General features: G+C 43.2%; 1 protein-coding gene across 1 annotated transcript in view; it reads left to right on the plus strand.

The window, feature by feature from the left end:
- LOC310858302 (voltage-dependent T-type calcium channel subunit alpha-1I-like) overlaps window positions 1-15576 on the plus strand; it is a gene marked incomplete at its 3' end in the record, with an annotated part of 208422 nt that overhangs the window by 34969 nt on the left and 157877 nt on the right. Inside the window, 2 exon segments of the mRNA XM_083764409.1 lie at window positions 8828-8939; window positions 12307-12440. Of these exon segments, the coding sequence (XP_083620535.1) occupies window positions 8828-8939; window positions 12307-12440 (246 nt within the window).

Consider the following 15576-nt stretch of genomic DNA (forward strand, 5'->3'; position numbering starts at 1 on the left):
CAGAAATGAACAACCCTTTGCTGCCAGCTACAACATATTCTGCAAACGAGTCATCCGTCAAAGGATTATCGATAAACAAGAAATCCTGAAAATGAACCAACTAAGGAAGAAGTTCATAGACATTGTTAAGAAGAATGAGGATATTGATGCTTCAGACTACAGGTGTGTCCTTGATAGTTCAGTAAACAAAAAATAACCTCTTTCATACTGAAAAGTTTCAATTTTATTGATTTATTCGCTCACAAGAAAGGCTATGACAGTATGTTTAAATTAATTTGTTTCTCATTGTGAAAAAATCCCTTTATTTATACATTTGTGCTTGTCTTTTTCTATATTTTCATTTTGCAGGCAGGATAAACTGAAAAGGCGGTTGGCCCGTGATTTCCCCCAGCTGCAACGCGCAACATCTCCGAACTGGTTTTTGTTGAAACATTATCAGCAGATACACTGTTAGACAGGCTATCCATCAGACACGACAACAACTGAGTCAACCGAGGTAAGCAAAGCTGAAAGCCAAGCTGAAAGTGACAATGAACAAACATCTGGACAAACTACAGAGCACACAAGGACACTGTATAGTGCCACCCTGGGCAAGACCTAAGCTGAAAAGACTATCAGCGGAAGTTGCGGGATTTTAGCGGAAGTGAAATCGTTGATGCTTTACAAATCAGTTTACATTCTCCGCGAATGAAACAAGTGTTGTGATTGGTCGGGAAAATATCGTATCCGGGGGAAATACATTTGACGGCTGTTCCTGAGGATACAACCGCCGATAGCTTCTCAGCCTTAGGTTGTGACCAGGCTTTTCTTTTCGCAGATAAGTAAGCCTGGGACCGAGGCTAGTATAGTGCAGGACTGATATTGAACTTGTAAATGAAACTCCCGGTATGAAATGCCCTTGGCCTCCCACAGCAGAGGATTTGAATGTTTCTGAAGCCAAATCTGTTGTGCCAGTTGAACTATTCAATGTAATTTCCTGGATTATAGGTGCAACAGAGGAACCAACACTAGACTGTTATGTTGATATTCCTGAAGATGTGAACCTAAAAGTTTTATCTGTTTGTCAATACATTGTGCATCTAAAGGTCGGAAGCAGACGCCTAAGTCACTGTGTCTTGGTCTAACGTGGTCTAAGTGTTCCAGCCACTTCCGAAGTCAGTTTACACATTGAAAGCACCTGAACTACCTTCAACAAAATCCACTGCAGTCTAAAAGACAAGGGCCACAGAACTTGTTTCAGGATGCAAGGTACAAATCATTCTGTACGGCATCATCAGCTTTGCCAGAACTGTCCATTCCCCCAACAAGTGATGCTCTCCACCAACATTGCAAAAGGGCAAACTACCAAGCAGCAGTGATGAGACGTTCTCTGACTAGTAGGATGTGTGCTCCTTCACCCATTGGCAATGGCTGGGGCATGGAGGATGGGGAGTTAACAGTAACATGGATGACTAGAAATCCTGCCCCGATAGTGTGTTGCAGGTAGTCCACTGTAATTGTAAAAAAGCAAATGTGAGACTGAAAGATGTTCATGTATGTCTGCAAAACTGTCTTGCACTGATTTATGTCACTGCCAGGACTGTGAAAATGTGTCAAAAGAAACAGAAGAAAGAGGTACATGGGATGATGACTCTGATGAAAGTGATAGGGATGAGTAACCCAACATGTTACCATGGCCTACTACTTGTTTTGTTCAACAATTATTAAGATGTTAAAGAATTGCCACACTGTCTTCATCCATTTAAATGCAATGTATAAATGCAAACAGCACAGACTACTTACACAGCCAACAGAAGGTTTTATTGGGGGGAGGGGTTGGATGTACAAATGACAGATGCTGTGACACTTTGCGGAACTTGTAAATAAATAAATGTTTCATACCATATGTTGTAATAATTCTGACCTCTATAGTACTTTAATTTTTAGTCTTGTCCATTTCTTTGCATTATTCCAATTTAGGGGGCGTGGTAACATTTGGATAGATTTTCTGCCATTTTGGTCCAAGGTGCCCTGATTTTCTTTTCTACCTTTCATTACACAGTAGGTTGAGACATTTTCTATGTATGAAACATAAGCTTTTGGCACAATTTACTGTGTAGGATTCATTGTACTGTGTGGCAAACACTTAAGTTGAAGCATATTCTTTAACAAATATGCTACATTTCATAATCTAAATTCACATATGAGTAAACTAAAGGCACCAATACTTGTTTCAGATGTTAAAGGAGAATTCCATACTAAAAGGCTTTCTTATCTTTCTTTGTAGTTGTTACCTCTCCACCAAAGAGGTCCAGGTGTTATTTTGTGCAAAAGCTCCTTATTGGCTATTTCCCCTACCATGAGCCCTACATGAATTGCATTGAATTGAATGGGAATTGAATGGGGCTATGGGGTGTTGTGCTAATTCGCTTATTTCCATCGCTCAAAATTATAATTACTTTGTATATATCCTCTCTTCATAATGTAAATAATATCCCAAGCAGCACACTTTACTACTTCTTTCGATGGAAATAAGCAAATTAGCATAACACCGGCATAGCCCCATTCAATTCCCATTCAATGCAATGCAATTCATTGAGGGCTTATGGTAGGGAAAATAGCCAATAAGGAGTTTTTGCACAAAAAAACAACTGGACCTCTTTGGTGGGGACGTAACAACTACAAAGAAAGGTAAGAAAGATAAGAAAGCATTCTAGCATGGAATTCTCCTTTAAGTATATGCATTTGACATTTGAGAAAGACTTTGTGTTGCCAAAAACACATTTTACAAGCAAAAACAGCAGCCCAAGATTTTAGTTTTTTGGTTATACACTGTTGGTTATACACTGTTTTTACATTTATGGCTTGTGACAAAATACTGCAGGATATTTTGAGTAGAACTTTTAACCCAAAGTCTAGAAGGGTATTATCTATGAAAAAATGCATTGAATGAGTAGTTTGCATGACATGGGAACGAAACTCATTTTCTAAGCACTTTTTCATGGGTCCCAACCCCAACACGGCCTAGTAGGATTGGTTTGTCACGGACATAAGTCATTCTTTCCCTTTGCATCGGAGTTCAGCCACAGCCTTAATTAACAATAACCTGCAGCTGTGTTCTCCTTTGACGCGCGCTCTCAGCGTGTCCCACTAATTGACTGGCTGTTGAACTGCGCTGTGTCAAAGTACAGAGAAGCTCTCCAAACTTTATCCTCCCCACCCCCGTGCTGACAGTGAGCAGCTTTACGCGCGGGACGCATGGATTCTCTCCGTCTCCGGTCAGTGCGGGTTGTTTGCAAGTCAGAAAAGACGAAGCTTGAGGACGTTATGCTTGGAGTTGGAGTTGTTGTCGGAGGAGGAGAAGGAAAAGTTGTTGTTCACGGAGGAGGAGTGAACGTGGAACGTGGAAGGTAATAGTAGATTGTATTCTGAATCTGATGAAGCCAAACTGCTGCTGGCTACAATAATGTTAATTATACCTATGACGTATGTCTTCTATTGTGTTCTCACTGTTCTGAAGGTACACAAGGTATTTTGCCGCTGTGCTTTGATTGATTGATTGAAATCTTTATTAACAGTTTGTAGAATTTACAGTACATTTTAAGCACAAACTCAATACAAAGACTGTCAACTGTGAGTGGACGACCCAATTAAGCATTACACTTGTTTACAACAGGGTCCACATTGTTCAATTCATCAAAACATTTAAAGACATAGAAACATTTAGAGACATACAAATAGACATTTCTCTGTAGGTAAAGAACAGAACAGGAATTCATCATATGGGAAGCAAAAAAGGGAAAAGATACAATATACATTGAGGGAAAATGGGGGGGGGGGGGGGGTGGGGGGGATTCAGATTTTACAGAGGCCAGTTTCGAAATGCAGCCATCCGTAGGTGCCCTTTGAGAGCGGTTTTGAAGGAGTCAAGGGATTCACATGTCTTAATGACTGTTGGTAGGGCGTTCCACATTTTGGTGGCATAGGAGCGAAAATAATTTAGTCCCTTGTTTGTGCCGAATCTGGGTTGTACATGGTTTGTTGCACTCCCTCTGGTGTTGTGGGTGTGGACTTCGTTTACATTAAGGAAGTATTTAGACAGGTACATGGGTATCTTGGTGGTGTATCGAATCTTGTGGACCAGACCCATTGCAAGATGCTGTACTCTGTCGTCGACCCTAAGCCATCCCAGCCTGTCAAAGTGGGCAGGGGTGAGGTGGGTTCGGGGGGTGAGGCCAAGTAGGAGCCTGACCAGTTTGTTTTGAGAGGTCTGGAGCCTTGTTTTAAGGGCCTTTGAGGTGCTGTGGTACCAAGAGGTGGATGCATAGTCAAAGAAACCTTGTACGAGGGCTCCTGTTAAGGTCTTCAAGGTGTTTTTGCTGACCAGTGAGGAGATCCTGTAAAGGAATCTTGTTCTTTGATTGACTTTTTTGATTACGTTGGTGGCCATTTTATCACCGGAAAGATTGGCCTCCACGATGGAACCTAGGTAGGTAATTTGATCTTTTCGTGTGATAATATTGTCACCCACTCTAACCAAGAAGCCATCTGCCTTGCTGAGTTTACTATTTGATCCGAAGAGGATGGATTCAGTTTTTCCCAGGTGTAAGGATAGTTTGTTATCAGCGAGCCAGGTGCAGATTCTACCGAGTTCAGAGCTGAGGGTCTTTTCAACCTGCAGTTTGTTCCTGTCCGAGACCAGCAGTGCTGAGTCATCTGCTGCTGCCTGCTGTGCTCAGTGTGCTGTGCTGTGCCAATTTTATGCCTCGTCTATCTGTAGCGTTCTCTTTTCTGGTCTATGTGCCAGTGTGTGCGCGTGTGTGTGCGTGTGCGTGTGCATGGCATGCCTGCGCTGTTTAGTATAATGTTTTGATAATCAGCGCCTTGCCATAGATATAGGTGTGTGTAGCCTAGCCTAGCTATGTGTTTTTCTAATGGGTTTCTATCTGCGCCATATTGGAGAGGCCACTGTGTGCGCTGTGTGTTTAGTGGCTCCGTTTGACATGCTCCGTAATTGAGAGCGCGCACCCCCACCCGCCCCCTGTTAAAGTCCTCCCGGGCCGCCGGGGGTCTTCCAGGGATCCACGGTCCACCCCCCCCCCCCCCCTTCATAAAACGATGCATCGACTCAACTTCGACATTACTGTCTGACAGGTCGACTGGGAAAAATCTCAACTCGTTAATGCCCTACAGCTAGTTTGTCCTAACCCAAACATTAAATGCCATTGACAATGAATGGAGAATTAGATATACAATAACAACATCCCCATGGCGAACAGAAATAGCAGAGCCCACCGGTGGCGGTGGGAGCAAACAGCAACCAGAAAGTCAGTGGCGTAACTAGATGTCAGTGGGCCCCGACGCAGGCTGATCAGGGAGTGCCCCCGACAGCACCCCCCCCCCCCCCCGTGATCGCCAGTGAAAATAGCTAAAACAGACTCTTTTTGGCTTATAAACAGCGCAGCGGCTGAGCGGCGCAATGTACAGCAGCCTGTAAAAACAAGTCCAAACTGTGTGTGGGTTTATAAACAGCGGGGCACTGTACAGTTGTAGTTGTGATTTGTGCACCTACCTGGCTGTCGGGACTCGAGACTGAGAAAGCCCACTGCATGCACACTCGCCACAGACACTTCAGACTTCCTTCACGTTACGTCACGAGCTGTTAGGGAGGCGGGGCATATCACACGTGTGCCTAATGCATATGGTATGGTGGCTGTGTGTGCTATAGCAGCAGCCACCACCAGGCTCCGCCAAACTTTGTTCAACTCAACTGTCATTGCATCTCTGTATGTGTTTATGATTTTATTTTACAGACAGCACGGGTGGGCGGCCGTGTGCCCCCCTTGCCTCTGGGCCCCCACGCAGTCGCGTTGTCTGCGTCACGGTAGTTACGCCCCTGCAGAAAGTAGGAACCATATGCAGAAGGAAGGCAGGAAGGATGCAGTCTTTAAGCTGCGTTCAGACTTAAATATACAGTATATATTAGCTCGGTTCGCCCCGTTTGTGCCGCACCAGGTCGCGCTGCGCCCGTTCGCGCAACTTCTCGTCTTTGCATTGACTTTGTATGTAATCGCGCCACTCTAACCATCCAAGTCTGAACGCACCTTTAGGTGAGCTTAAATTGGTCAGTTGACTGCCACATCAGCGTATGACATGTGGGTCTTGCAAACACTGCATACACCCACATAGTAATGCAGCATATTAACCCCTCTAGTATACTTTATGTACTGCGCCCTTGAGCATAGCATGAAGCCGCTCGAGTATATCTATCTGACTGAACTAACTCCGTCAAGCTATACGTATCATTAATTAATTCAAGTTATTTTTATTCTCGAAATTACACTGAGTAATCAAACTCATTTACAGTGTTGTCGAGTAATACAATCACATAGAAAAACATCACAATACATCAGAAGATCAGGAAAATAAAAAAACAAAGATTACAATAGAATACAAGGTATACATGTGAAATTACATAGGTTTACACATAAAAAGCTAAAACAAATTTCAAATAAAAGCCTACAGTATAGTTCAGAGTTATAACTTTTGGTACCTTGAATATGGGGAAATTACTTGACTGGGTGTGGTAGGGTTCAGAGTCCCATTTTAGGAAAGATGATATGCTATGTACAGTATTTAGGACAGTCTCCAAGCATAGCTGTATACAAGAACAGGTGCCATTTGATGTTTCTCACTCTCATTGGTTATGCATGTCTTGCTCACCACTTTAAATTTCCCTTGGAAGTGCAGAATCAAACACTTAATCACAACCTCCCTGGTTTGATTTCTGCTGGATTTGTGTATTGCTTACAGTCCTCCCCATCTGCCCAGTCTCTCTACTACTGTATATCTGAAGTAATTACAGAAAAGAAAATATTTTTCTGGGCAGCAGTACAGTATCTATGACTATGTGGTTGCAATTTTTATTGGGAGCTGTCGCCACTGGGCCTGCATGGCTCTGTTATCAGTTGAAATCCTGTCAAATACTTATAACTGGAATGCAGCTTGATTGTGCACTCAATTCATAACCAGGTCAGTCCTAATGGATGTAGGTCGGAACGAGTTTCTGAAACGAACTAGAAATACTGCAGCAGAGTTGTATATGCCTCCACCACCACAAGTTGCATTTTACATCCATATATCATTTGTTCTCTCTGTGTCCCTCTATTCCTATATATGGAGTTCTGTGTCAGCCATGCCCAAATATATATGGAGTGTTGGCATGTCAGAACAGGCCAGCTTATGGAGTTCTGTGTCAGGCATGCCCAAATATGTTGTGTTGTGAGGTCAGTGCATGCTCCACCCTTTTGTGCCTTTGTCAGGCATGCCCAAATATGGAGTCTATGCCGTTGTCAGAATGATGTCAGAACAGGCCAGCTCCATATATGGACACTGGGCAGGGGCTCTGTCCAGAGGCCTTTTTGGGGCGGTTCTGGACAAGCGTGGGTCCGACCGACTCGACACCGGGCAATGCACCCCTGTGGTGGGGTGGAACCTGTGTGTCGAATTTGAAGTCGGTGGGGCGAACTGTTCTCGAGAATGATGTCAGAACAGGCCAGCATATGGACACACTGGCAGGGGCCCTGCAGTCCAGAGCCCGGGCAGAGGCCTTTTTGGGGCTGTTCTGGACAACCACTGCACCCCCTGTGGTGGTGTGGAACACGTGTGTTGAATTTGAAGTCGATGGGGCTGACGGTTCTCGAGTTACGTGGATTACAGACGTACAGACGTACACACACATTCCACAAATCTCTGTCTGTCTGTGTTTTTTGAGTGGTGCAACCACTCCTACAACCAGCAATGTCCGTGTACCTGTGTACCTGTATGTGTACCTGTGTACCTGTGTAAGTGAGCACGAGTATGTGACTTATTAATACCAGTAGGGGGCGCCAGAAACAGAGAGAGGGGTAGTGCTGTGTCGAGAGAGAGAGAGAGAGAGAGAGAGAGAGAGAGAGAGAGAGAGAGAGAGAGAGAGAGAGAGAGAGAGAGAGAGAGAGAGAGAGAGAGAGAGAGAGAGAGAGAGAGAGAGAGAGAGAGGTGATGCAAGAGATGTGATGCAAAGTAACTAAGTACATTTACATTTGCAATTTTGAGGTATTTGTAGTGTGTGTGTGCGTGTGCGTGTGCATGTGCACGTGCACGGACGGTGCAAGCCTGAGTGTGCCTAAGTGTACATGCATGTCTGTCTGTGTTTGAGTATGCACAATAAAGCTACAATACGCTAGAATCAAGTGGAGAGGGTTGCTTCAAGAGGCTGGCCCTCAATCTATGTTTAAAGTGACAGACTGAAGTTGAGGAGTTGGCAATGTGTGAATTCCTAAGTAAAGAACCTCTGACTTTAATGGAGAAGTGGCTAAGTGGTACGGCTGAAGTGGCTAAGTGGTATGACTGAAGGGAGGATGCATATTGTCTAGTATTATAATCATGGTCTTAAAATATTCTCTGAAAGGTGTAGGAAGCATATTTGGAAGGTATTGCATTTATACATGAAAGAACAGGACTGTACTAGGTTAATGTCATAGATAGACAATGTCATAGATAGTCTTCAGGTTTTATATAAATATTGAACCAATGAAAAGTATCAACAAGATGTTGTGACTAAATAATAAGTACTGTAGATCTGGATCAGATATTATTTTTGCAACCATTTTGATTTCCACCTTGACGGCGATGGTATGTATAATAATGCCACCGGCGGAGACATAATAAACATGTAGAATTTGTTACAGCGAAGATAACGGCATGTTTAATGCTGACTGGTGATGTTTATCACGAACACTTTGTTTCAACGTACTTCACAAGGTACTTCTGCCTCTGTTCTGTTCTCCTTGACACTTGCTCTGTTTACGTGGTTCGAACGAGTCAGCATAATGGTGATCCTGTTGAACTGCGTAACCCTGGGGATGTACCAGCCCTGCGAGAACATTGACTGCTCCTCAGAGCGCTGCCAGATCCTGCAGGTACGCAAGTGCACGCACGCACGCACACACACACACACGCCCCGTTGGAAAGATGTTGTTGAAAACACAGTGCTCACTGTCGGTGACTTGTCCCGCTATCTCACCTTCCCTCCTCTTCTCTCTGTTCCACTCGCCCTCTCTCTCACAAGCTGCATGTACCTGACACTATACCATGTTCACTGTATGTACCTGACACTACCATGTTCTAACCCTGTAGGCTATATGTACAGTGCTGTGCTGTGACTCACTATCAACATGTTCGTTGGAATGATATAGCTATAACCTGTGTCCTCCTCCTCAGAGTACGTAACACACCTCAACAGCTTCTCCCACCATCTGACAAAGGGCAGAGTCTTATTGAAGCTGTGTGTGTGCGCGCGTGTGTGTGGGTGTGTGTGTTATATGTATGTACCTAACATAGCAGCTTTCACACTCTTAACTTGAGGATGGTTGGTGGTGTGAGTGCGAAGGAGGCGTTGGTTTCCCAGAATAAAGGAGTCTATTCAGACACATTACACAACACTGATATTAAACACTGACCCTCCATGGTCCTGGAGAGTATAGAAACCAACCCAACCAGTTTGCTGTGTTCCGTTGTCTCTGCAGGACATGAGGTCTCTGGAATTAGTGGCACTTTGACCCAAGTGGCATCAATTCCCCATCCAATTACATGTTGACAACTATATAAATTTAAACTCTCCACTCCAGGCATAATCAACTGACGTTGCTGAACAATAAACACTTTCATTTTTTGGATGAAAACATAATACACCCTGGCCCAGGCCGTAGCGTAACGGTCTGGGCACCGGACTGGTAATCCAGTCGCAGTGTGCCGCGGGTTCGACTCCCGGACCCGACACGGCCTTTACTGCATGTCATCCCCCCATCTCTCTCCCGTTTCCTGTCAGCCTACTGTCTGTCCCTTCAAAAATCAATAAAAAGGCGTAAGCCGCAAAAAAAATATCTTAAAAAAAAAAACAAAAAAAAAAAAACATAATACACCCTATACAAATACATTTTAACGGGAAGGTTAACTTCTTAAAGCTGCAATCTGATGATTCTTTTTGTTTGTAGAAAACTGCGGTTGTTGCATTTGGTGTCCCTGCTCTGTAGATCCTATGGTGCCTAAAGTAAGCTGAAGAACCAGTAGAACTTTTTATCTCTAAAGAAACAGGCTGAGGATTAACGGGTTGTTTGTAAAATAGAGGCGCTGCACACTAATAGCACCTCAACCACCTCAAAGAACTGCTGACACACACACACGCACATGCACCCACGCACATGCGCACGCAATGCGCACGCATGCACCCACGAACGCACGCGCACACACACACACACACACACACACACACACACACACACACACACACACACACACACACACACACACACACACACACACACACACACACACACACACACACACAGAGAGCACTACATTGATTAGGAGTGGGAGGTGAGGCTGGTGTGTATATGTCCTCCAGAGTACCTATAGTGGGGGGTTTTTATCTCAAGTTCAACATACTTGTATCTATAGACGTCATTCAGTATCAGCACAGATCGAGCACAGATCAGCACCCCCACACGCACAGTCAATACAACTCCTGTCCGAAAATCCATTGCCCTATCCTGTACATGCAGTGGCCAGCTATAGGCCTGTGCTGTGCACACTGCATATACTGTAGCTACATTCACAGCACTCGCACAATCTATAAACCCTCAGATATCTTTGGGGTATTTATTTGACTGTGCTGTATCGAACAGTACACAGTAGTACACTACACGGTAAAAAAGCAAATCCAGTTTCCAGGGTGTGATGGAGTGATTGAATACAGTATACCTTGTACACAGTAACATATGTGTCCATGTGGTTCCATGATTTGAGTTTAATTAACAATAGTAGTTACAGCTGTAGACGGATGGACGGACGGACGGACAGACAGACGGATTAACTGGTCAAGGCCTTCCCTACTATACATTTCAAGAAATCTCTAAGAAGAGAATACCAGCACTCACTCACGGAACTGTCCTTTAGTTTAAGGCACTTTATTCTTTTCTAATTGGCATACTGCAGAGCAGACAGCACAACGTACGCGTTTCGGCGCATAGCCTTCGTCAGCGTTGCATTCTCTACATAGGCCTATACATAACATCTGACTGAGAATGAATCTGTTTCACAGTTAATATGTCGTTATTTTTGTGTTTATATCATGTCTCTCTCTCTTTCTCTCTCTCTTACTCTCTCTCTCACCCTCTCTCATGTGTGTTTAAAAAAAGGCCCTTGAGACAATTTCAGGGTTGAATATTCCACCCCCACAGTTGAAAGAGAGAGAGAAAATGATGGGCAGAGAAGAAAAGACATTTAGGGAAAAAAAGAGGCGGGGTGAGGGTTGAGAACAGGCATTGCAGAAATGTCATAATATTTACTGGTTGCTGAACTTTCACGACGAACTTTCAGGTCAAAGTTTGCAACTCTGTCTATTTCCCACATTAGCAGTCACTCCACATGCCCTTAGCAGCACATAACACAATTTACTGGCATCGGGCCAGTGAGTAAACAGCCTCACAATGTCATCGGTTCAATTTCAGATGGTGTTGCCTGGAGTATTTCCCTTTGAAAATCAAATTACAGGCAACGTGGAGCGCAACGGCTCCCATGATATAATCCTCCATATATGCCAAAGAGCTAATCGAGGCATTTTGCTCACAGCAGCACACACTTTGATTTATTTTGATTTTATTATTTCATTAAAGCCGGGAAGAGTCGATTCCCAGCTTAACTGTGATTACTGTTCAAACAAATTACTTTCAAATCATTAGCCACCTGTTATGAACCAAACTACTCAAGTAAAGGTGTGTGGGTTGCTTGGTGGGAGAAGATGACGGTGGGAGGGTGGGAGGGAATAATAAAAGAGGAACTTTATGAAGGAAAGAGAGAAAGAAAGAAAGAAAGTGGATGACAGAATTATAGAAAGAGTCGAGGGACAAAAAGAGAATGATTGAGAAACATTACACAATGAAGAGAGAGGGAGAGAGACTTGACTTTGTAGTTTGACCCTCCAAGCAGACTTTTTCAATATTGCTAATACTAGCCTTTATCTACCGTCGGTTCTGCCTCTCGTCTCCTCTCACTTTCATTCGGTGTGCTTCGAATTCCGCTCAGAGTGTTTTACTGGCATAACACGTTGTCTCGCATTGGCAGAGCTAGCCCGCCTCGCAACAATAGCAATAATGCCACAAGACAAACGGTAGCCTTTAAGTGGATTAGTGTAAACATCAATAGCATTCAACAGAAATTGAAAATCTTCTTCTCGCCCTGTTGTTGGCCTCACTTGTTTCTCTCTCTTTTTCTCTTCCTCCTGTATAGGGCTTCGATGCATTCATCTACATCTTCTTTGCCCTGGAGATGGTGGTGAAGATGGTGGCTCTGGGAATCTTTGGCAGTCGCTGTTACCTTGGTGACACGTGGAATCGTCTGGATTTCTTCATAGTCATGGCGGGGTGAGCACCTCCTCTGCTACCTTCCTACTGTATCTCTCCTCTTGCCACGGTCAGAACTCGGTTCTCACTCATGTCCAGGAATGTGAAATATTTGGAAATCAGATATCTGAGGGGGGAAAAAGTGATGCCCTCCCTTTACCACCATAACTCAATCTTGGGGATGCGCCATTTAGGAAAATTCCAAATATTTTGAAGATGTATTTGAAATTGGCAGATATACAAGCTCACAATGCAGCTTGTAGCTCTTTTTTGTAGCATTTTCTAAATCATTTTGATTATTTTTTTTGTGGTTAAGTGGTTCAAAGTATACTTGAGTGTTGATGTTGAACTTGAAGTAATGAAAATGTCAGCTTCTTGCACAATGGATCCATAATTATTTAGAGAGTTCAGATGGTGAACCTTCAGTAGTGGCAGTTAAGATGTCTTTTGAAATTGAGCACTCAAATTATATTAGGCTTTCACAAAGTATTATTTTACAAGTGCAGCAGTGCAGTAACTTGAACAATAACCCAGCTCTGAAATGTTGAACAGTATTATGATGGCTTGCACTGGAGAAATGTATTTTCTATAGTCCCAATAGGACTTATGTTTGTTTCTCATATTCAGTCTCTCTTGTGCCTTTTGGCATCTAATGCTTTATTTTTAACAGTCTCTCTTTTTGAATTTGTTTCCTTTGAAATCCTCTTCAAACAGAGCTACACGCAAACTGTGGCTTTGAGCCATGTCCATGGAAAACTGCCAACTTATGTCTGCTACTGTAGCAAGTGCAGCTGTGACGTATTGGGAATGATTTGAAGTGTTTGTTGACTGAAGCTGACTGGAACTGGAATTTAGCCACATTTTTCCAATTACCATTTTATCTGAATGGATGCTAAATGTGGTATGTGACTGCATTGTGACAATCACTCTACTGCACCTCTGCCTTTGTTTACATTGGGATTTGTGTTTGTTTCATTGTTTAAATGTTTTGTTTTGTTTTAGTTTTCTTGATCGTACAAGAACTACCAATATGTGACAGTTATGAATGATGACCACATAGCCATTTTCAGTAGAAAGTAGAAACTATTAAAACGTGTGATGAAATCGGCTTTAGACATTGTATATAGAGCAAACACAACACTTTTTTTAATTAGGTTTATATAAAGAATTTCCAACCTCAACAACAAGCTGAATACCCATTATTAATCTAAAATGTTGCTGATTGTATCATTAACAACATGAACCCTATTCTGGTCATGAAAAGGCGAACATTGAGCTAAAATAGCAGCTTGACAAGCTCACAAAGCGCTTGTACTGTAGATTGCCTATTTTCGGTGAAGAGATTCAAGGTTCAAGGTTCATGTACAGGGGAAAAAGCAGTGGACCAAGTACAGTATACGGACCCTGGGGGTCCACAGTCAATGAAGTATCGTAAAAGTGGTTAGAGCTGTTTTGACATTGCTGGCTATTTCACTGTAGAAAAAGCATGGAGGATAGACAAGCTTTGATCTCCACCCTGCTACATCAATGCAACGTTGCTGGAAGCACCAGTGAGTCCAAGCTGATAAGAGACATTTCTGCACACTTGGATCTACATTATGTAGTGTTTCACTTTTTATCATCAGGGCATAGCCTAGAGACATTCAATTATGGACCCATTATGGACCATTATTGAATCATGTATGGGCAGATGAAGGTCTGATAGACCGAAACCAACCCATTTTGACCTGAGATCAGATTCTAAAAATGTCTTCTACATCCTGACAGTTTTCTGAAAAAGCTATGTTTCTATGTCAGTCGTTCTTCGATTAAAAAAAAATAGCAGACCTACGAGCTTGTAGATCTGCTATTTTTCAATAGCTAAAGCATAACATAACCCGCCCAAAATGGGTTATAATAAAGTGAAACAATTCATACTTAGATATATGCAGAACTCTGTCTTATCACTGCAGTATGAGGAGAAAGCTCTTGACAGGTGCATATAGGTATTATCCATAACCTTAAAGGAGTCGTACACCCAATAAATGGCTTCAATGGGTTGTGAAATCAATAGAAAATAAGCAATTTTTGGGGGTAACTACACCCTTAATGTAAAAGAAACAACACCACCATAACAACTGTTAGATCATAGTGCAATACATACTGTGTTGCACGGTTAACTTTAAAATACGTGTCTATATTGTATGTTATTTAATTTGTCAGGTTAGTATTGCTTCAAGTCTTGAACCTTGTCACCTATAGTATACAGTATAGAGAAGTCAAGCTGGAAAGCTTTTCCTACTTACCGTATAGCATATAGTGGTGAATGAGCATTCTACTGTTTCATCGTCACCTCCTCCGTTTAACAGACCATCAATCTGAATGATGGAACTGTTCATTTTGTTACCGTATGCCTGCCCTGCATACAGTAGGTAGTACTGCAGTACAATATGCGGTCTTGCCTGGGTGCATGTGTCTATGCAAGCTCTTGAATTATTTTCATACTGACCTCCATCTCATAGCAGACGATAAGAACATTCTCACACGCACGCACGCACGCACGCACGCACGCACGCACGCACGCACGCACGCACGCACGCACGCACGCACGCACGCACACACACACACACACACACGCCACTAAAAGGGTGTGCATAGGTGACGTGTGATTTTGCCTGAGACTCTGGGCGTAATTGGTTTAAATCGTCTGCACTTTGCCCTATCTACAGTATCTATACAACAACTGGCTTCGAGGTAGACTCTGACAACCAAGAACTTCATATAGTCTGTTGCGGAAATCGGAGTTGTTGCTGTTTGCATTATGCCTTATCTGCAACTCTATAGTAGACAGTATAGGCTTTGCTTTTTCCACTATTGTTTGGTTTTGTTTCTGACACAAGTCTGACTCTGATCTATGGATCACCATCAAACACGAACAGCCTCTGATCCACTGCGGTTGTCCTATTGTCTCTGCATGCGAAGCCCCAAAACCCTTAATGTGCTGCCAACATAAACAGTAGATGAGCCGGAGCTTATAGCTCGAGTACTGGAGCGCTGCCCCCCTATGCAGAGTTTGCTTCTTTGGCAGCCAGCAGGGACTCACAGAGTGTTGTTCATTCAGAGCGCTTTGGAGTTAAATGATGAGTCACATCATGTTTGGGCAGCTGTAGATCCTGTG

Source organism: Protomyctophum parallelum (assembly GCF_964188405.1).
Source record: "Protomyctophum parallelum genome assembly, chromosome: 5".
Taxonomy (NCBI): domain Eukaryota; kingdom Metazoa; phylum Chordata; class Actinopteri; order Myctophiformes; family Myctophidae; genus Protomyctophum; species Protomyctophum parallelum.